Source organism: Cololabis saira, chromosome 4 (genome assembly GCF_033807715.1).
Source record: "Cololabis saira isolate AMF1-May2022 chromosome 4, fColSai1.1, whole genome shotgun sequence".
In the NCBI taxonomy this organism is placed as follows: Eukaryota; Metazoa; Chordata; class Actinopteri; order Beloniformes; family Belonidae; genus Cololabis; species Cololabis saira.
In genome coordinates, this window is record NC_084590.1 from 37,673,015 (window position 1) to 37,696,446 (window position 23,432).

Genomic DNA, 23,432 nt, shown 5'->3' on the forward strand with positions numbered 1-23,432 from the left:
GAGGCTCTATCTGCATGTGGTGCAAAAATATGAACAAATAGCAATTTCTTGAAATTCAGACAATTTCAGAGAACTTGTCAAATAAATAGGTGGCTTGTTTTATGTTCAAAATGAGCATCCCACTCTCTGGAAATGTGATGATGAAATAAAATAACATTCAATCAAAGCTGATACCCATAGAGTTAACTAATGAACACCCACAGCCAAATTACTGCGACACCAGTGCTGTGCAAAAATGGCCAACGTCAATGTATCACAGTTTGATAACTCACAGGGTCATAAACATTACAGCAGTTCAAATCTGAACTTTACAAGATTTTAGTCATCGCCCTTTGGCTACATACTTACAAGTCCATATTCTTTCCAAAACACAGCTTTAAAACAGAACCAACCTCCATCCACACTAGAGTTTCAGGTCTGTGTAAGAACCATCCATACTCACTGGGGATGCGTGCATAAGTGATGACAGGCTGACAACGTTGCTGGAAATAATCTTTGGTTCACATTGCTTTTATAACGGCCTTCCTCTTACTCGTGTAGTCAGTTGCAGAATTATTGAATGCACACTGTGTAACAGCTTATACAAAAGGACAAAGTCAGCAATACTTCCTGCTGCTGTTGATTACACTGTCATTGAGGCAGGTGTGTGAGTTATCTATCACTGGTGTTGGTTGGCAAATATGAGAAGGCTATATATGACCTAAATGCTTAAATCATTATAATTGGGGAAAACAGATTATTTCCAAATATATATGTGTATTTTTTTCCCTTCACATTAGACCGAAACAGTTGCATTTACAAACTGAAACAGGCGCTGTAGCATAATCAAAATGTTTCCGTTTTTAAGGGTCACATTTGCCAGAGCAGTATGGATGCTAAGTGCAACCGTAACAAAAGCTTTCCATTTCAAAATGAAAACATATCAATGTAGACATACCCTTACACTGACATAAAAATACTACAGCAGCAGCAGGACCAAGACTTGGGACTTGGAACTTAATATGCTACTGTGATATTTTGAAGGACTTTTGTAATCAACTTACTTCCTTCATAGAAGCACAGCAACACAAATATATATAATCCAGTCTTGTACATGCAAACATTCAAACCACTTCACTGACTATTACTCAAAAAGCAACACTGTGCATACCAGAAAGGTTGAGCGTGGGGACATTTTATGGGGAGTGTAAGAAGATTGTGTAAATGTTTTACTGGAAACTAGTGCATATATATACACATGGACAGTAGATGTGCACAATTCTTGTGCACACACATTCCAGTGTGTTTCTATATGTAAATTATTTATGACAGTGAGGCAAGTGACTGGGCAAGGGCAAATCACAAATGCATAAAAATGTTAAATATGTAAGTGAACAGAACAATTATCACTAGTATAGGAAGCCCTGTGACACTGTGGTAAAATTTTACATAAGACCGTCCATGGGTCAGCATTTCATGAACATAACTCCACATTTAAGTCTCCAAAGGAAAAACAAAAGTTATAATAGTAAAAAAGCCTACTGGGGGAAGACACTTGATGGGAATAGATGAATGAGAAGACAGTAAAAAACGAGAAAGTTCCAACAGGGTGCTATACAAGTATGGACCTTTTAAACTTTTTCCACAAATCAGCTACTATTGGGAATAACATGCAACATATTTATCAACTCTGAACAGATCCTAATTATGTAAAATATTCTTCTGAATCGCAAAATCTTAATTATGCAAGTGGGTGCAATTCATAATGGGGATGTGGCACGACTGTTTTTGAACCATGGACAGATATGGATGGAGTTTATGGCTTAATTACAGAGAGGAAGGTCACTGCTCTCCATTTCTCCAGAGGCCAGTGATAGCTAGGATGTCAGACTGTATCTGCTTTTTGCTTAGATTGTTGATTCATATTGAAATGAAAAGGCGTAACATTTTACCTCTGAAGACATTTGGGGGGGATCCAAAAATGAGGCTGGAAATAAGTTATATTTGAAGAGCAGAAGAAATAAAGAAAATATCAATCTATTTCTTTTTTTCATATTGATAGAGAACGCATTTGAGGTAAATTAAACAATTTTTTTTAAATAACTTTGTTCATACATGCACATATGAACACATTAATGTGAACTGTACAAGAAAAAAGAAAATTATTTCTTATTCAATCTTTAAATATGTGCAGCACTGACATGGGAGGTTAGCTTTTTCAGTTATTGAGTCAGAACTTCTATGAGGTAATGATGCATACCAGATAAAAGTACATGGAGAGGGAACAAGGAGGCTGTAAAAGAGTTGCATTTGAAGAAATGCAAAGTAGAAAGTGGGTGAGACAGAAAAAGAGCAAAATGGCAAGGAATCATTAAATAGATCATGGTGGTGACACTGTTTCTTTGAAGACACACACATCTGACTGAGTGTGAGCCTTGAGTCCTAACAATGCTGATAGGCTGCAGGGAGCATCTCAGCCTTCTCACTGAGCACTCGCACCAAGATTAGAGGTTCCTTTAATCCGACAAAGGGGATTAAATGCTACAAGAGAGGCGAGAGAACCGCTCCCACGGAGGAGCTGAGATGAATTATTTACACCTTCCCTCAAGCATGGTGATCTTAGTCTTTAGACCAAATATCACAGTTCTCAGATACGGGTGGCATGTCCTACCAGCCGGACAGTCCATGGAACCCACATAAATATGATCTCATGCTACATACTCGGCCACACAGAACGCGTAAGTGTGTATATAGCGGGATTACAACATATTCATTTCAGCTAAATAATTGTGACAACTCTATAATAAGAAAAAAGTCAACTTACTGTATGAGCTCATAGTCTGACAGCTATACATTTACAAGCTCTGAAAAGTTGGATAACCTTTTAGTGGAGAAAAACACTTATCACCTCTTTTTATGCTCTGAAAAAAAAACTTTTAAACCCATCTCCATCACCAAAGTGAGTCATGAATGTGACAAGCAATATTGCAAACTGTTAAACACATGACAACATGATTACATGAAACACAAAGTCCAAGCGTGTTTCAATGAAAGATCCATCTCTGCTGAGAATGTGCTGTGTTCAATTTGAAATGCCCCCACCCAATATCAGCCGTACATGTCCAAATAATTATAAGAACACATCCAGATACATGTCACAACAGTGACTTACAAATATGCATATTGAAAACCACTGCAAATGTAAATGATGGTTGATCATCATCACTCACCCCCCTTGTTCCATCTGCCTTTAGTCCTTGCCTGACATGTGAGTTCGGGGCATCCAGACAGCACCAAGAGGAAAAAAACAAGTTCAAACACAAAAAGAAATCCAGAATTTACTCTGGAAAACATGTCCAAGAGTTCCTGGCAACCGAGTCACTTTCACATGGCTCTATTTCCTCCTAGAGTGGCGCGACTGTGGCGCATGGTAACCCACGCGTGGGCTGTCATCATCAGTCACGCTGGTGTCAGCAGGGGATCTCTTGTCCTACCATGCTGCTTTGTGATGCCCCGGCTGGGTGCTGATCTTCACTGATGCTGGGGAACCGAGAGAAAACGCATCTCTCCTCCGGTAAGCTCTGCCTCACCAGAGCGCACAGTAATCAGACGGGAACACACAGCTTGCCATGTAGCGGCACAGCTCAGCTACATTCAGCACAGCGCATAGGAACTCGCTCTCACACAAGCTTCCTCAAACACACACATTCTCTCATTCACACACACACACACACACACATTTTCCCTCCTATCTCCGTCTCTCTTACGCTCACTGCTGCCACCACTACAGATGCTGCTGCTGCTGAAACATTTCCTGCCCTCCTCACTCGAGGTTTCTCTGGGAATTAATTCCGCTGCGCTCTGTCTTTTGCTTAGACCTGCACATCGTGGAGGAGACAAGAGGTGGAAGCACAATCCACCTTCAACACTCTAAGAAGGAGTTTCCATTGGTGCATTTGGACTATCTGACAATGCAGACTGACATACAGCCAAGCAAGTGTTAAAAAGGCACCTGGGGAATAAAGTGAGCCGAGGAACAACAAGCTCCACATTTGTAGAAATCCTCTTCCTCTCCACGACATTTCCGCAGATGTTGCCACACTCAACAAAATAAATACTGGCTTTAGAGAGGTACATGGAAAACTCACACATAAAACAAATAGAAGGCGGGAAAACAGAAAGAAGTACTTTGATAGAGAAACTGAATGGTCCTTGCCCCTTGAAGTAATTGGCAACAGTTCAAAAATGTGTTCCATCCATCGCTGAATATTACTGATAAATTAAAAAGTGTGTGCTTTTCTATGTTTCTGTATATACATACATATATAAAACAGCAGTACAAGTTCCAACTTACTCAGGATATCTTAATGGTAAATAAATATATGCAACCTAGAACTGCAACAAATCATGAATGTTAATTAGGATAAATCTTTTACTTTAAAAGTGCATTTTAAAAAGGTCATACTGTTGTTTTTCTTTTAAACCAGGTATTTCAGGTATCAGTAAATCTTGAGATTAGAATTGCAACCTGAAACCATTTGCTGTTTCCATCCATCCATTTACTGTACCCGCTTAATCCTGTACAGAGTTGCGGGGGTCTGGTGGAGCGCATCCCAGCTCATTACAGACGAAAGGCAACGGTGCAGCCTGGAAAGTTTACCAGCCCATTATATGGCCACATATATAGACAAACAAGCATACTCATTCACATTCACGCCGGCACAGGTAATTTAGAATCACCAGTCAACCTAAACATGTTTCTGGACTGTGGGAGTACCCAGAGAAAACTCCACATCAAGATTCCTGCTGGGCCCGGCTGATGAACCGATGATATATAACTAAGTGATGGCCAAGTTGAGTTTTTTGGGGGATTTTGACACCAGAGAAAAGAACCATTGCTCAATGGATCATGAACCAAACAACTGCAACTTATTGGCATTAAACCATCTACACAGTCAGACCATAGCACTCTTTCAGCTCTCACAATACATTACCATAATGGATATATTTGTATTACCTTTGCTGGAAAGATACACGGAAAATTGTAAAGTAGTCTGCTTTTGTAAGCACGTTGTTTATTGAGATGATTGAGATCCCCCCCCCCACCCCCAAAAGTATTTCACAAGCACACACACTTGTGCACTTTATTGTTCTAATAACAGCTTCTGAGAAAACATACAATAAAGTCCATGATTTTTATGCACATTTCAGATTAGTTTTCTGAAACCATGCAGTCATTACTGGTTTACCATCCACCCTCCCTCCCTATTTTTCTGTTTCTTCACGCCATCTCGCTTTCCCCTCATAACATCAGGAAGTATAATTAAGGTGGCTGAACGTTAGGAAAGATATGTGTATTTTCTTTAAGGCACCATCAGGACCATGTGTTGGCAATACACATTTCAAATAACAAACAAGCATTGCATTTGCTTCTCTATGGGTCATTAGACTATAGCTTAACTACAAAGTCATAAGGTATGGCGGAGCATTTTTTTGAGGTGTGAAATTGCAACATAAATCTAAACTACACGAGGTAATTCAAACTTTGTACAGATAGCTCTTTATGTATGGAAACCTGGACTGGTAGCTTGGTCTCCCAATTTAAATGATTCCAGCATGGCTAAGCAACAAGCAGCTTTGAAGCTAGTGGTTAGTGGGGGAATAGTTAAAAAATACATGGAGGATGTGAAATGGCTTGTGCAGAGCCATAAGTGTACTTTGACAAGTCAGTGATGTGATATGCTTGTGCTTCTTATTAAAACAAGGGGCTGACAGAAAGAGCCATGAAAATGACGACAAAACAATATTAATACCATTCTTATTCTAATCCTTAGCAATGACTGTATTATATTACTTTGTCACACTTTGGGTTCATTATAGGTTTACAAAAAAAAAAAAGAAGTTCCAATAACTAGGACCCATCAAAAACCCTTTCATTCCAAACAAACTGGCACGACGCATAAATCGGTAGAAGATATATTTGGCATTATACGGTATATGTGGAAAAAAGGAGTTCTGAAAATATTCAAACACAAAAATAGCACAGAAATATCAATAGCCATCAGCTGGAAAAGGGGACAGACTATGATGTCTGTTGCTTGTATAAAATTAGTTCAGACAGGCATAAATCTGTTGATGTGTACCTGGAATTACCAATAATTTAGCGTGTCTTTGTCTCAATTTCAGCGATTGATTGAAATAGTCGCTGAAAGCATTATTCCATTTCACTTCCTGCTGATGTAATACAAAAAGAAGAAATGGGGACTTGAGGATAGAAGGGTAAAATTGTGCAGTAAAAGATAGCTTCGAAAAGAAGTACATAAAAATACACAGAAGTAATATTTAATACTGTCGCCAAAACAGTCCCTACCACTGTGGATGAAGTAAAGAGTTGAGAGGAGGGGATGAGGAAACCCCTACATCCATACTGGTAAGTCTGTCAGCTTATCACCCCCAGACAAGAGCCCCCTGGATAAATGTGGTCAAGCAGGAGAAGAGCCCAGTTTCAGCAGTGATGGGGTGCAGGACAGCGATAAGGATGAAGCTCCACTGGGCAAAATGCGGGACTGAGGCAAGAGGCCTCAGGCTGAGAAACCCAGCCAAAAGCATTGCTCATTCCAACTCTTACTGGCTAAACCTCTTAAAAAATTTACACACAGGCATTCAGCATACTCAGCAAATATAGGTTATAGCATGCACCTGCTTGTGTCTTAGTTATGACTGCATGTGCACACGTGTGATTGCACATCTCACTACAGGACCTCTGACAGTAACGTGTGTGAGTGTTGATTAGACAGAGCTAAAGTGAAGACAGGAAACGAGAGAAGAAAGGAGCCAGACATAGAGAGAAACAGTCTTCTTGGTGTTTTTGCGATGAGAGCTTCTTGAAAACAGACCATGAAATTTGCTTTTTCACAGGAAGTGACAGACCAAGCACCATGAATTGATCCCCTGATGGAGATCTGGCTCTTTGTGTAGTCATTTTCTCCTCTGCGCATCTGCCTGCCCAGATACTGGATAATCTACTAGCTGCCGGCATTCCTAATCCAACCATCCATCCCCATTTACTCCGCCCATGTGTGTCCCAGCACAGAACAAGGGTATAGTTTGGAAGTCAATTACGGAAAGATTTAGTTGTTTGTCTCTCGTGAAATATTGTGACGCCCTCAAATTTCTCCTGCACCATTTTCTTCATAATTATAAACATTGTTATTACAATTCACCAAAATCAGAGCAAATGCAATGAAAGAATCAGGAAAATAATCTGCCTATGTGAATGCCTGAATGACATGTTTTCTCTCAATTTTGAAGTCAATTCATTTTATTTCTTTAGCTATTTTAAACTCAACAATTATTGAGAAAAACACTGCAGAGTATCAGACAAAAAACAAAGGACAATACATAAGTACTAAAAATGAGCATTTTTTGGTAACACATACACACACACACACACACATATGGCTTAATCCCTCTTGGATAGTAACCTGAGGAAACCCACCCAAGCACAGGGAGAACATGCAAACAGAAAGACCCCTGCCGGACTAGAAATCAAACCAGGAACCTTCTTGCTGTGAGGCAATAGTGCTAACCACTAAGCCAAGTGTACGCTGTACATGTATAAACATACATGCGGAAGGAAAAGTTAAAATATTAATTATTATTTTCCAGCACTATATTTAGAATTCAAGCTTTTTTCAAACCTTAAGAACACAACATTAAAATTCACACATTTTCCAGCACCTGCAGGTACACTCTACATTTTAGGATATTCATGAAAAATCATTATCAGGCCTTCAAATTTGGTAAATACAACTACAGAAGAACAACACATAATGTATTGTACTATATCATTATTTAATTCACGTTAACTAAATCAAAATGCAGCATGTTGAAAACTAATTTCAGACTTGGTACTTGCTTGGAATAAAAAAAAAAAAGGATAAGTGACATCCACGTGCTGCTAATCACATACACTGAAACTGTTTAGTAACAAGTTTGATCACCTCTATAAAATGAGATATATTTTGCTTGTTTACGTACATGTACATGTGTGTTAACAAAATGCCAGTGAGGAATGAATTCAGACAAGATCCTAGAGAAGCAATTGTTGCTGCCCATCTTCTAATCAAAGAGTGGTTATTAGGTCATTCCTTCCCCAAGGCACAGTCATCTTAAAAGCTAAAGGAGCCGTCTGTAAGAAATGGCCAAAACTGGTACTGCAGTCATTTTCAAAATATTGTTGAGCGGCGTGTACCCTCCCCCTCCTCCCCCCGACCAGAGGTTGCCAGGTTTTTCATCCAACACATTCGTAGCGGCTGCTGCGATAATTAGAGCCGAGCTGGCAACCCGGATGCCGAAACAATACTGACTTGGTGATTGGGAGATAGGCGGAGGGTGGAGCTTCAGAAACAATACTGACTTGGTGATTGGGAGATAGGTGGAGGGTGGAGCTTCAGGCCAAAACAAAAAATGACAACATAAACATCAGTTGAGGGCTGCAACTCCTCTTTTTAAACTGGAATATCCTGGCTTGAGTGCTGTTGTCAGTGACATAAGTATTTGAAATGAACATGATTTTTAAATGTCTGTTGACATATCAGGGTCATTTTATGATTCGTTTTATTATTGCTCTTACATACAGCTCCTTAAGTTAACATTGCCTTTAGAAGAAAAGGGGGGGGGGGGGGCTGTTAAATGGCTTGTTTGGTTGACCTGTCATCCTTAAATTGAATTGAATGCATTTTATTGTCCTTATACATTGTATAATAATTGTATAATATAAAGAGAACTTAGCATGCTATAGCTTTGCGAGGCAGCATCTGATCAAAATACAATCCTCTTACCAATAAACAGTTTAATGAAAAGGTTTTATTTATATGTAATTATTTTTAAAAATGCATCACCAAATATCCCTGTTTCTTGCTGAAAATTTAATTTAATTTAATTCCCTTTATTATCAGTTTCTTTCAAAATTAATGTGGATAAATATATCTTCTAAACTATAACAAAATGTTTTGTGCCCCTGCCCTTGTCTAGCTGTTGAGTCAGACAGCTGTTCCGTCAAATTTCTGCTCCATGAATCAATATGTAAATTTTATAAGTAACCATTTGGAAACAGGTTGGGCTTGTTATAATGAACAGTACATGAAAACAGCTATTCAAGGTAAAAGTGTTTCACAAGCTGAGAGCACAATTACATCAGGAATAAATTCCTTCACAATCAATTCTTTACACCACATAAACTCGTGCACGAAATGCATTTGTGAATGGCCCCACAAGTCAAGGAACAGAGAAATAATAAGAATCAGAATGAGTTAGTGATGGCTGTCATAAAATACGGCATGGACCTCTATTTACAACCTGTAATAAAACTGCCACTGCTGCAATTTATAGAGATGTTTGCCCCACAGAGCCAAACCCTTTTTGCCAAGGGCATGTTAATAACGTACATAGAGCATTTTGAATACATTTTTACACAGACATTTTGTCTAATAGAGCATTGCAAACTGGAAAGCACACACTAAAATGCAACAGCATCGTGCTTATAGTATACTGGTGGCCACATGGCTCAATTCTAAAGATTTGCTTCATCTCTTAGAGCAGACCAAACTATTACCCTGTGCTGAGGTCTCCATTTATCTCTGTACTCAAATCTCTCATCTTCTTTCATACCAAACCAGGCTACCAAAAGTTACCAAAAGCGGTATCAAAAGTACCAAAAGATGCAAAATTTTGAAGAGGTTCAGACTCATAAATACTGGACAAAGAAAGTTTGCATACGGCATTCACATTACTTTGAAATTGTCACATACAACAGTCTGCAAAGATACAATACTAGGTCAAGAAAACAATTCTAACTCCAAATCCTTTTCTAAGCTAGTGACAGGGGTTTCAACTATATCAATAGCACTTTTCCACTAGTACCTATTTGGCTCGACTCGCCTCAACTTGGTTTTGGCGCTTTTCCTCTAGGGTCCAACTGTGCCGAGTAGATACTTTTCTGTAACTACTCAACTGAGGTTCTATGCAAGCGGAGTCTGACATCACACTACATGCCACCGATTGGTCAGAGAGTTGGGCACTCAGAAGTCTGAGACGGGATATGGATATTGTTTGAAGAGCGACTCTGAAGGCGTCTTCTTTTTCATTCTATTCAACCAGCAATGGCAGCGCAAAAGTCGGCTCCGTGGTCCAACTCTGAGGTGCAGACATTCCTAAACCGTGTGGCTGAGGAGAGAATTTAAAAGGATATAGACGGGCCGACAAGAAACAAAAAGATCTAACCAGGAGCTTTCTCAGTCCATAGTTGCTAACAGCTACCAACAGACTTTCCAGCAGCCGAAACAACCTAAAAAAAAAGTTATGAAGCCTCGCCGCTTGAAGCCTTCTCTCACTCTTATTTTTTTTAACTTGCTATTGAACACATGCCACAGACCAAGCAGCACATAAACTGTACAATTTCCACCAGGTTCTACATCTTTGGTGTTGTTTTCTTCTTCTACACTCAAAAGTACGTCACAGCAGCTTCCAACCCAGCCTACTTCTGCGCCGGGAACTGGATTGTAGTGGAAAAAAACTAGGCCAAGTTGAGTCGAGCCAAGTTGATTAGTAGAGCCCAGGGGCGGAGCAGGGGTCCCAGCCCAGGGGGGGCAAAGCATTCTTGATGGGCTCTTGTGGCCTAAACATCCGTGCTGTTAAAACATAATCGCTAAAAAAAAAAAAAAAAAGCCACATATCAGCCCCTCTGACACACAACCACAGCATGCAGGGGCACATGGTCAGAACGATTCAAATGAGGTGTCAGCACCGTGGATTTGGCCAGTCATTATTGCAAACCTAATTATAAGCCTAATGCAGACTTTAAGATATAGGTATCAAACTGGAGATAAAAATCAAATGATATCCAGTGATGTCGGATTCAATACAGCTGAGTAGCAAAATTCAGACATACGTGTTCAACCTACACGACAACAGTTTACAATGTGCAACGACATGTATTTAACACAATGACCGAGCAGTCAAAACAGCAACAAACAATATAGGAAAGGCCATATATTTAGCATTATGACAATGTTATCAGAAATAATTAATATTATGACAGCTTACCAATGATGGTTTCATCCAGCGGTGGGCAGAGAACCACAACAAAAAATATTTCCATCCAAGGGGTGGGAGGGTACACATTGAATGATCTAAAATGCAAAAACTTTATTTAAGGCTACAGCTTCTGATGCGACAACTGGCTAAAAGTAAACAGACAACATGCACGCGCACGTACCCGTGCATGACAGGCAGACACACAAAGGGAGAAGGGGTATATTTCTTTCATTTTTATTTTTTACAACTTTATCCTTATGAAAGCAAGCGTTATAATCCCTTGCTATAACGCGGTTCACCTTTCACGGTCTTGCTGCTTCACAGATTTGCATTGTGCATCGTGTTCTGCATTCTGATTGGCTAAACAGTCTCCCCGCTTCTTCACTTCCTGTGTCAATAACATTGGTCGCTTAGCAACAATGCTGAGAATGGCCAATGAACTTCAGCGAGCAGCTCAAGAACGGGACCCTTTGATGAATCGTTCATTTCAGTTCTCAAATATAATCGATGGTGGCATGTCGGTTTATAAGAATCTTTTTGCCCAGAAGAAAAAAGAACAACAACAACTACCCATAACTATGTTCCCCTCTCGAAAAAACACACCCCACCGCGGGCTTTAGAAGAAAAAGATGCTACAGAGTGGAGTCAGGATGCAGCGGCACCGTCAGAAGAGCAGTGAAATACGCGCAGTTGCGCGCAAGTCACAATTTGTCCTACTGTACTTATTGTATTTTTTTTTCATAATCATTTTTCATTTTCTCCCGTTCTAATCCAATTAATCGCGTCGCGGTGGGGAGGGGCTGTTCTGACTCCTATCAGTGACTGAAGTTATGTTTCCCCCTGGTGGTGATTTTGAGTTACTGCAGTTCAGGGACATGCGGTCAGGGGAGGCAGGTGAGGCTGTCATCATGACTAGTAAAATATAAATGATTATAACATCAAATTTATATTAATTTTTGTCCACTGATCTTTATGTATGTAATTTCTAAAACATTTTATAATCAAAATCGCTGAATTTGCCTATTTCCTGTTCAAATACAGGGATGAAACGTGAGGTGCGGCAGCAACGAGCCAAGCCTCACCTCTGATTGCGCAATCCATCACAAACTGGGTAGATACGTGCAATTGTGGCAGACAATACTCTGCCGCACTGAAGGGGGCTTACGTGAGCCAACAGGTACAAACACTTTTAATTTCAATCTTATAAAAAAGAGATTAGACTAAGAAAAATACAATAGAATATTTAAAAACTAAATTTTGGCCTTAAATAAAATAATCTTTGTTTTTCTTTTCATGCTTTTAGTTGAGCAATCTGTATTAAATTGATTAAAGTATCAGAATTAAACGTTTTAAAAACAACTGAATATTTCCCTAAAGGTCAAAAGTTAAATCTGTGTTTTTGTACACCAGTCTATACTCTCATTTATGTTGTATGAATTATAGAATTGCGACAGCCAACACATGGAGGGTGTAGAGCAAATGCATGTTTTTTCTTACCTTTACGTATCTGTAATATGTACCGTGTGTGCGCGTGCGTGTGTGCCCGTGTGTTTTTTTGTGAAGAATGCTGATGAGATATGAAATAACCAGTAGCCAATTGAATAAGCTACCCTTTTTGGTTTATATATTTGTAAATCTGACACTAAAGGAGTCAGTGCCTCACCATGAACCTCATCGCACGTCACTGCTGCAGTTTAATTATCAGGTACCTGCAGAGTGCATGCACAGACTACTCAGTGCTCCACCACGGAGAAGTTGGTTGTCTGAGCCTTTAGGGCCGCGTTCAGACTGGAGGCAAATCTGATTCATATCTGATTCCTTCTCATATCCGATTTTCAGGGCTGACTGTCCACACTGATTTTAGCAAGTGTCCAAATCGCATCTGGCTCTGTTCAGACTGGGCCACATCATTGATTGATCTGACGGGTTGCCGTAGCAACGACGTCGGAGCAGAGGCGTCACCAAAGATACTCTATACAGATATAATTTATTGAACGTCTCTGGCGTCACCCAGCGCGTGTATTGTGTGACGTCATGTAATTGCGTGCTGTCTGCCCACCCGATCAAAGGTTATGGGGATCCTTTATTTTTTTGTAATTTTATATTTTTATATATATGTATAAAAAATCCCCAAATATCTGTACCGTTTCTGATTGGTTCGGCACTGCGCATCATTTTTCGACACAACAATGAACGCATACCGCAAAAGTTGTGTCTCGGCGGAGGGACCTGACGTCCCAGCAAAATGAGAAACAGAGAAAAGTGTTCAGAACAAAACCACCAGCAAACTAACAAACAAACCAACAAAGCTCAGAATTAACAAAACGAACCAGCAATGAACAACTGGCAGCCCCGCTCTTTAACCTCTCCTCCTGATGAGCTGACGGGCTGCAGGTTCAGGCTCACAGCGCGACTGAAGGCTGATTTATGGTTCCGCGTTACACCAACGCAGAGCCTACGGCGTAGGGTACGCGGCGACCCGCACCGTACGTAGAAATGCAGTCTTTTTTTCTGCTATTAAAACATGATTTGTAATGTGAATTTGCAACACTTAAACTACAAATAATAGTTTTTGACGTGACATCAGATATTGTACATGCTCTCTGCGAAAGGATGAGTAGCTCCACAACTGAAAATGGGCGGGTGGTTTGGCGCATGGGTCTGTTCTGGCGTCGCGTCGGACAGTCAAATCCGATCTGAGTGTTTGGAGCTGTTCAGACTGAGACGCATCCGCCCAAATGCGATATGAATGCGATATGAAACTACCTCCCGGAGGTGGTTTCGATCTGGTTTGCAAAAATCGGATCTCATGCGGTTTGGGACTGTTCAGACTTCAAAAGAGTCATCCAGTTTCAATGTGGATGGGCTAAAAATCGGATATTGGCTGGCAGTCTGAACGCGGCCAAAGTGGAACCAACAATGAGTAGCCTATAGTTGAGAATGTTTGTTTTAGTTGTTTGTGGCACTTTGATTTTAAGGATAGCGTTTGAGAAGTTTGTTTCGAGTAAGAAAAACCGTGCTAACGATGCTAATGCTAACCGCGAGGCTAACCGCTAGCATGAGGCTAGTTAAAGGGGAACTATTATGAAAAACAAGTTTTCTCTTGCTTTAACATATATAAAGTGGTCTCCCCTCAGCCTGCCAACTCAGAGAAGGAGGAAAGCAACCAAATTCTGCAGTGTCTGTACAGCCGCCCGGATGAGCCGTCCAGTGTGATGTGGGTTCTACAAGCCGTTCAGATTCTGCTCCCGTCGTTACATAGGTTGGCTTCCGATGCGTGAAACCACGCCCACAACTAACTCCGCCGGCCGGAGCTTCCGCCATTTTTTCGTAGCGGTGTATCGTGTCATTCAGGCAGCCAATCAGCACAGTGCCTCATTATCATAGCCCCGCCCACTCTGAATCTAGCATAGATAAGGAGGTTAGAGAATGGGAAGATAAAGACATGGCTCAGAGGTTGAATTTCTAATTTACTTAGCAAAAACAATCAAAAGCTTGTTTTTAAGACATTCAAGGCCTGTTCAAAATAAGTATTAGATGCCATAATAGGGCCCCTTTAAGAATGGCCCCTTTTCTGCCGTGCCGTCGCTTCCCAAAGGTTTCAAGTAAAAAAGTTAAATGCTGTATTAGCCCTTCTGTTTTCTAATACAGCATTTAAGGTGTAAGAAGACTTTAACCAACACTATTTAAATACTCGAGACCAATAGCATTTTATAGGAGGAAGGTGATTTTGAGCAGTTTTATTATTGTCAGTTTGCTCAATTTGTCGTCCACATCAATTCGTGCAGTACTCTCATTAAAGCCTTTGGCCTGTTCTCCTAGATCTGAGTCAACCTGGTAAGCTCGCACTTCTTCATCCAGTTGACCCAGCTGCTCTGATGTCACTGCATTTCGCAAGGCTTTGGCCAAGGTGATGAATGCATCCTGGACTGTTCGACAATCAATGATGGTGTTAGTGCAGACAAAGAGATCATGATGTTATTGTTGAGAGTAGTGATGCACTGAAATGAAAATTTGTGGCCGAAACCGAAACCGAAAATAATAATAAACACTTGGCCGAATACCGAACAATTCCGAACATGGTTCTTCGCAGTTTTTCATTTATTTTGCCAATTTTTTCACCATTGCATAAATCAAATAAATTTGATTTAGGCATGCTTTTAAAAGAAAAATATCTTTTACAAAATTACAAGGTAGAAAACATTTGTTGAACATAAAAAACTGAACATTTTTTAATTTCCCCCAGCATTTCTTAAATATTCCAGCAGACATTATACCAGCAAAGAACAATAACTTAAAATAAATAAATCTTTGAAATAAAGCCATCTTTGAGCTTACGTTAGGCTTAACTGACTGAACATTGTAACATAGGCCTTAAAACAATAAAAATGCATTAAAGCGCTCAGGGTTTTTTATCATTTCAAATGATAAATCAAACTTGTAGTGCTGAAAGACTTTGCAGATGTGCCCCCTCTAGATATTTGAGCAGAACATTCATTGCAAACAGCCATTCTTGTATTATTCTTTGCCACTCTAAAATACTTCCACACTGCTGACATGTTTGCACCGCACCACTTCACTCCACGCTCTTCGCTGTTTGATTTCGTCATCTAAACGCACCTGTAATAGATTGATTTATGTTGTTTTGGTTCCACCTGCTGGTGAATGTTAGGTAAAATTCTTATGTGGTTAGTTTTTTGTTGGCCAACACTTTATGTGGTGCGCAACCATTACGGGAGTGTTATGTGGTTAGTTTTTGGTTGGCCAACGATTTATGTTGTGCACAACAGTTACGGAGCGGCCAGTCTATTTATTTTACAATGCCGTTATTAATTGTTCGTTTTTTTTCCCACTTATTCCACCGAACACCGAAAGTGTTTTTTTGCCATTTTCGGCCGAACAATTTCGGTTACCGAACAATCGATGCATCACTAGTTGAGAGGAAGTTTTTTCGAAATCATATCGCGTCAACACCCCCCGTGGGCCTTCGCGATGCTTTGTTTTAATTAAACAGTTGGATTCCCCTGGTCCGCACCAGTTCTAAGTCAGCTGCAAGACCGCCGTACCTGATCCCCCCCGCCTGTTTGCCTTCCGCGCGGTGTTGGACACTGCCCCGCGAAAACCCCGCCCGACGAAGCACGAAGGCGGGCCGGGCCGCCGCGGCGGGGAAAGGAGGGCGACGGGGCGACTGCTGCCCCAGACTACCCCCCTTGATCCAACACGCCCTCCTCTGTTTCTGATTGGCTAATACCAAGGCTCTGGCTCGCTTAATTGGTTTACAACAGCATCAGTTTAATGCCTAAAGGCTGATTTATGGTTCGGCGTTACACCAACGCAGAGCCTATGGCAAGGGGTACGCGGCGACGCGCCCCGTACGGAGTGCCTCGTACCCTATGCCGTAGGCTCTGCGTCGATTTAACGCAGAACCATAATTCAAGCTTAACATGATAACGCACGTGCAAATGTTTTTTTGTTCTTTCTTTTTTTTCCCTAATTTTCCAACTGACGGAAATCCGTCTAGAGACGGAGAACTTTAATCCCTGTTCTTGTGTAGGCTTTACGATGAAAGCTGTGGGTCTGCACTAAAAGCCTATATTAAACATAACCTTAGTGGAGGCTATGTTTGGATGAGCAATTAAAATAAGTAAAAAAATCCCTAGACATTTCCTGAATTAACAGCGAATATGTGTTTCTACAAAGACACCAGCATTATTTTACCCTTTGTTATTTAGGTTTTTATTTTCATTTTTTTTTAACTTTACACATCATAGTAGTCCTCATGCTAGATATCGTGAAGCGAGTGAAAACAAATTATAGGTAATGTTACAGAAAGGTGAGGAATGGGCTGTATTGAAGTCCGTGTGCAACTGTACATAAATCATTATCTCAGTTTTGCTTCAGGCCGTTGCACAGTTCCATTCATTTGAATACTGTACGTTTGCAAACTATGAGACGGCTGCCCAATCGATCATTTGCTGTATACAGTCCAAAGGCTTGCTTGCTCTTAGAATATAAAGCAACTCCACTGCGGTTATTTATTGTCAAGCACAAAATAACTGTGACAGAAATGCCAAAGGTGGTCTGGGATCAGCAAAGGAAGTTTTCATTATAAAAACACACACATACACACAAACAGCTTTGTAGAAGCGTTATTTAGTCAGATGGATGGAATGAGGACTCAATCAGAATAACTTCCTAGAGGTGTTTACAGAGTGAGATCCCCCACTACGGGCAAGAAAGGCTGCCAGCAGATTGAACATACATATCCATTACCGATATCATCAGCACCAATCATATCATCAGCCAGACACTTCCAGGTGGACCTGAGCCCAACCACACATGCTGCCGGCCCAGCATCCGACTCTGAAGCGTATATCCCAGCTTTCTGCTTGATCTCTGCAGATTAAATCGGTACAATAAGCATGTCAATATGAAATTTACGCCCTATACTTAGTTCAAAATATAACAATACAGAAAAAGCAGAAAAGTTGTGTGCTAAGACTGAAGTTGGGTGTTTTCATAATGATTTTCTTTCTTTCCAATGTTTTCCTCTGGATAATGGGATCACGTGTGTGACAGCCTGCATAGTATGTGCTGGGTTGATTGATCTAATGCATGTCTGTCTCTCTGATTGCTACAGACAGCCAGATTGGAAGCACCTGGTATGCTTTGGAGCCATAAGATAAAATGCCTCCACTTGCAGTGTATTCTTCCCTGCTAGCACCATTTCCACTATTTTCTGTTTGTTTGTTTTTATTATTATTTACATTGCCAAAATAAACATCTTATTTGTATCTGCACTTGCCCTCTCTGTTTTTGTCATGACCTGGTGCCCAGGTTTTGACCCTTGTCATATTCCACTCTCTGTATTTATTTATTTATCTATCTTTATGCTAAAGACAGTGTGTATTTCCTTAAGCTAAGGAACAAAATGCAACGTTATGGACATGTACAGCAGCCATATTGAAAAGTCCACATTTACCACACTGATTTGCAAAAATTTTTTTTAGATTTGACTAATAAACAGCTGTTATTTGCAGAAGTTACTAATATTGCATCTATTTTTTACCACTAAAAACAGTTCATTAACACCAGGTCATATCGATCGTGACTGGCCATCCAGTCAAGTATCAAAATTCAGCAGCATGAGATTTTACTTGATAAAAGTAACAAATACAAGCAGAAAGAAACGAGTAAAACGTAATGTTCTAACTTTGTTTTTGTTTAATGCATGGACTAATTTTAAGATGTTTTTTTTCAAATCCAGAATATAGCCGACTTCATATTTGTAGTTAAGTTTGTTTTTTTGTGTTTTAACACTTCATATAAAGAATTGGTTCTACACTTAAGAGTCAGGTGATTTCATGGTCCATTCTGAGTTGTATTAATGTTTGTTAGTGTTTATTTTATATTCAATTTAAGTGTTGAAATTTTTGCAAATATGTTAGCCTGCAAGCTCAGCTGTGATCATCATGTACACACATACACTGCTCTTCCAGAAGATGAAAGATTAAAATATATCTATCAAGTATGAACTACAAAGTGCACAAACACCAAACTTGACATACTTGGAATTGAGAAACTACCTATTTCTTTGCAGGTTAGGTTTCTGTTTGACTTCCCTTCTTCCCACCTCTCGATTGTTCACACCTGTGTCTGACCAACCGCTGTGAGAGTACGTATTGTAATGTCTTTCCTCTCTTCTCTGCCAGTCTGTCTGTTTTGCTATCCCATCATGTTCTATGGTCTCCTTTTCTGTTTATTTCTTTTTTTCATAGATAGTTTTTGTTCTGGAAGACCTGCACATTTTTGGCACTTTTGGTTTATATGATTATTAATTTTTCCTACCTTAGTCATCTCTCGCATTTCAGTCCTCCACATCCCCTCCATGATGCAGAAACCTAAAATTGTGAAAAAACTGAGATATTTCCTGCTTTTTTACCCTCTCTCTTTCAACATTAATGGTTAAAGGTTATCGTTATTTTAATAAGCTTATAATGAGCAAGTCTGCCCTTAGAGACTTGAGCAGAATAGTACATGTATGAGTCATTTTTTAAGTCCATCTTATCAAATAATTTTCAGCTAAATCTACTGTATCCATTTAATTAATTAATAGTAAATATTAAAAACTATTGACTTAGAATGAGAAGGACGTTTCATTAACATAACAAAGACATTTATTATTATTTTGTGCTGGTTCTTGCAGCGCAGTGACACATAATTCTTATTCAGATGGAAGGCAAGAGAGAGGTCAAACTACTGACCTTTGGAGATGTTCAGAGAGGCATTCAAGGACCTGCTGTACATTACCTCTATTCACATAGACAGAGAGAGACAGAGACACAGAGTGAGTGAGAGAGAGAAAGTGTGTATACCCCTTGATGTGCTGGGGTGGGCTCATTGCTCCCAGGGCTGTTGGGCATTAAATCTGCCTGGGGATGAGAGAGAATGGCAGGCACTCAACTACGGGACCTCAAAACACATTTTAAATTTTGCCTGGGATGACACATCTCGTCCACCTCTCGGGCTGCGCTGACAGGAGTGACAGTTGGAGGCATTTATGAGTCCAGCTTGAAGGTTGCAGAAAGTTGGTTAACTCCTGTATTAAATGATGATGGTAGTTATGGATTTTGAATTTTCTTTACCCCGTCTTTTATTTAATTACAACATATATAAACTTAATTCAATTCAAACCACAATGCATTTAACAGATGGACAGATGCAGTGATGCAGAGCTGACTCTAAATGTTTGAGATACCTTCCTAATCCTGTGGTCATATCTGGCTGAAAACCAACTCTAATCACTGCTTTGTGTTTGTCCCTGGCTGAACCTCATTTCACTCTGATCTGTCAACAGCAGTTTGAAGAAATCCAATGTTTACCTTTCTCCACCAACATACCACTAATGCATTACCCCAAAGGAGGTGGAAGAGAACAAGAGTGGGGTTAAACTGTAGCATATGTGGTATACTGCAAGATAGTGAATGGAAAAAGTTAAAACAAATAAAACATAACAAAACAAATGTCTTTTAATGATGATTCCTATTGCATTAAAACCAACTGACAGTTTTTGTGTCGACTATCGACAGCTGTTTAATAAGGCTAAGCCCTGTCCAGAGCTGAGAGGTCATAGTAGCTCAATTAGATCTCGAAAACAAATGCATTATATCAGAGGGGAAAGATGATGTATACATAAAGACCCATAATATTATTATTAATATAATAACAAAGACCCAAATATTCAAATGAAAGGACCATTTCCCGACCTATAACAACTATTAGCACAATGATTCTCAGACTGTGGGGCTCAGCCCAAACTTTGTTTTGTACTCCTGGCTACCTCTTGGCCTTCTGAATTTGGGTGCTATTATATTGAAACAGGTACTTTTGTTAGTTCAATGAATAAACACTTTAATTTACAAAGTATCCTTGTTAAATAATCTTTACCAATCTCTTGGACAAAAATTTCAATTAGCATATTACATTATATCCAATGTATCATCATATGCTTCAGAACTGCCATTTTCATAATCACCCTTCTCCTGAAAATTAAAAATGCAATTTTAGATAAATTAAAAAATGACCAATCAACTGCAAACTGTGTTCAATCAAAGAACTTTCTTTGAAGGTTAGCCAAATTATTAACAGAAATGTACTCACGCATTGATGGACAGGGGCATACCATTTAAGGCTAGTGCTTGCTTTGATTAATGAGACAACCAAATGTGATTAAGACAGCCCTGATTGTGCTGTCATTCTTCCAAATGGACAGGACCTCAGTGCTCACCTCACTGAAATCCCAGTCCAAATGGCTGGCATGGAGATTTGTTTCCACATTTCCAGCACTCCCTCATTTAAAAGACCTCTTCCTCTTCACTAAATCTTCCTTGGTCGATGTGCAGATATGGTCTTACATAAGACAAGAGTCCACTCAGGCTAGTTATCACTTTAAGTGTCAACACTGATGCAGCATGCTATTAACGTTAACACCAGGCTTTAAATTATTTTTTTAAATTGCAGATGAACTTGGAATAAAGGAGGAACACTGCGTCTGACACATGCATTTCAAGTCAATATTCGTTACTTTCGGTGGTTGTATTCAAGTATTCAAAAGGTGCACAGTAAAACTTAAGCGATTACATAGTATTAAAGTTTTCTAACAGATGCATTAAATGTACCAGCGCAGATATGATGGATAACAAGATACAGGATTTTTTTTTCTTCTCTCTATTTTTTGCAGATCTATAAACCTTACATTTTGTTACGTTTAATGGGATGAAGACAGCTCATGTTAGTTCACGTACACCCCTGTGGTTAGAATAACTTAAAGATTTCATTGTGTGGTTTCTTTCCACCTTCAGATCCATTAAAGTGTGTTTATTGGTTGCTCAAAGGAAATTGCTACGCATCATGTTAGTGTATTGAGTATTGAGATGTACTTCATTTATCTGTTTTTCCTCAAAGGACATGAGTCAATGAAACTGGTTTATTTGCATGCATGTGCAATCTTACATTTTGAAAAAAGGTATGCCCATTTTTCTTTTCTTTTTTTTATTTTGTTCTACAGTGGTGGCATCATTAATTATTTTCATTATTTTATTTGAACTTTAATACCCACACTAGGTTTAGTTGACAAATGGCATTACCATATGCTGTTTATTCACATATAAATTCTGCAGAATAGCACTTAGTCAAAGTGACCTGAAATAACTAAACTGATTAATCATTATGACATTGGGTTTGCTAAAAAACAAATAAGTAAAAATAATTAAAAAGAAAAATACAAGACTTAGCTGAAATATCACTCCCCATGGTCCACTGAAACAAAATCTGTTTCAATGTAATTTATGAGTTATTTTTGTTTTATGTACCACCATATAACCAATGTGAGATAAGACCAATATTAGGGGTAATTAATGACTTAAGCTGCCTTACAGCTGCCTTACAGCAATATTTTCAACATTTTCACTTTAATGGTGTAAGTAGTGTGTTTTCTTGTCATAATTTTGGGCTCTCAGTATGAGTTATTGCTTTCATACCACAGACCAAATGAGTACAGTCATTAACTGTCCGCATCTGTGTATACAACAATTTACCGTTCCCTTATTAAAATCTAAAAGTAACATGCGCCATAAACCACATGCGAGTGTATACAAAATTAAAAGAAGAAATACACAAGCAGATGCGTTGAAGCTGTTGCTGTCATGATCAAGTTTGAAATATGACGATCAGTCTTCAAGACCAAACTTTTTGAAGTGAGGCTCAACTCCTACAGCGTTGTTGCACCTCAGAGAACAGACCCCCCAAGTAAATACAAATAATACATTCTAATCTTTCTGGTATTAATCAAATTGCTTCAATACCATCGAGTATCAGAAGCTCTGTGAAAAAAAAAACAAAAAAAACATTTAGCTGCATTTTGGGCTTAAAGGACAGAATTAAAATGTCAGCTTATGGAAAACTAAGTGTAGACAAGACAGTTAGTAGTAAATAGAGGATATGGTTTCTTGGGCAGACATGTGCCCTAGCAAGACAGCTACATCATTAACCATGTGCTGGTGGGAGAAGTCAGCCAGGATGTGAAGGACAGAAGGAAGAGTGACAGCAGAGTTGTAGAGGAGTGGGAAAGAGGAAGTGTCAGCATTGCTTTAGAAAGCAAAGAGAAACACAGGCTGACAGGTGAACCCGTGAGGATTGACCGGCCTACTTCCAGCTTTCAGTGAGAGCTCATCTGGCACCAACAGAGCTTATATGTCAAAGAACAGGCTGGGCAGGAGGATCCCTTCATAGAGCCTCATGCGTACAGCTGTGGCCCGGCCCCAAACTGAGCAGCTTTAATAAATAACGCATAACAATAATAAAGGACACAAGGACATGGTGATTATTATCTCACACATGGTGGAGCTCAAGGGGTGGCCATGTCTGCACCGGAAATATCTTTTTAATGCACGACTATGGTTTGAAAATGCATGTAGTTCAATTTACTTAGCTGTGAACTTTGCAAACACATTAGATGTGCGAGGTTTGTGGTAATATAGATTGATTTAAAATTTAATTCTGAAAATAAACATTTAACAAAGTTAGGGAGAAGGAATTGAAATATGGACAAATAAATGTTGCCCGAGGCAACTTTTTTTTTCTTTCCAAGCTTACGCAGTTAACAAATTAGAAGTCACATTCACGTTTTGTTTTGTTGGGGTGGGTTTTTTGAGACATCTACTGTATATGTGGTTTGGAGAGCTTTAGATAAATTCCCTGGAGAAAGCAATAGAAAGCTGAAACTGTGCTCCATTGTTCTTATATCATTTCCTTAATTACTTCCAGTGGTGGACAGTAACGGAGTAAATGTACTTGAG

General features: G+C 39.5%; 1 protein-coding gene across 10 annotated transcripts in view; it reads right to left on the minus strand.

The window, feature by feature from the left end:
• robo2 (roundabout, axon guidance receptor, homolog 2 (Drosophila)) overlaps positions 1–3,605 on the minus strand; it is a 302,845-nt gene extending 299,240 nt beyond the window's left edge. For all 10 annotated transcript variants that reach the window (XM_061719674.1, XM_061719672.1, XM_061719664.1 and 7 more), the window contains exon 1: positions 3,210–3,605. In XM_061719674.1, the coding sequence (XP_061575658.1) occupies positions 3,210–3,333 (124 nt within the window). In that variant the 5' untranslated portion in view covers positions 3,334–3,605. The remainder of the gene's footprint in view (positions 1–3,209) is intronic.
• Positions 3,606–23,432: the final 19,827 nt, after the last annotated feature.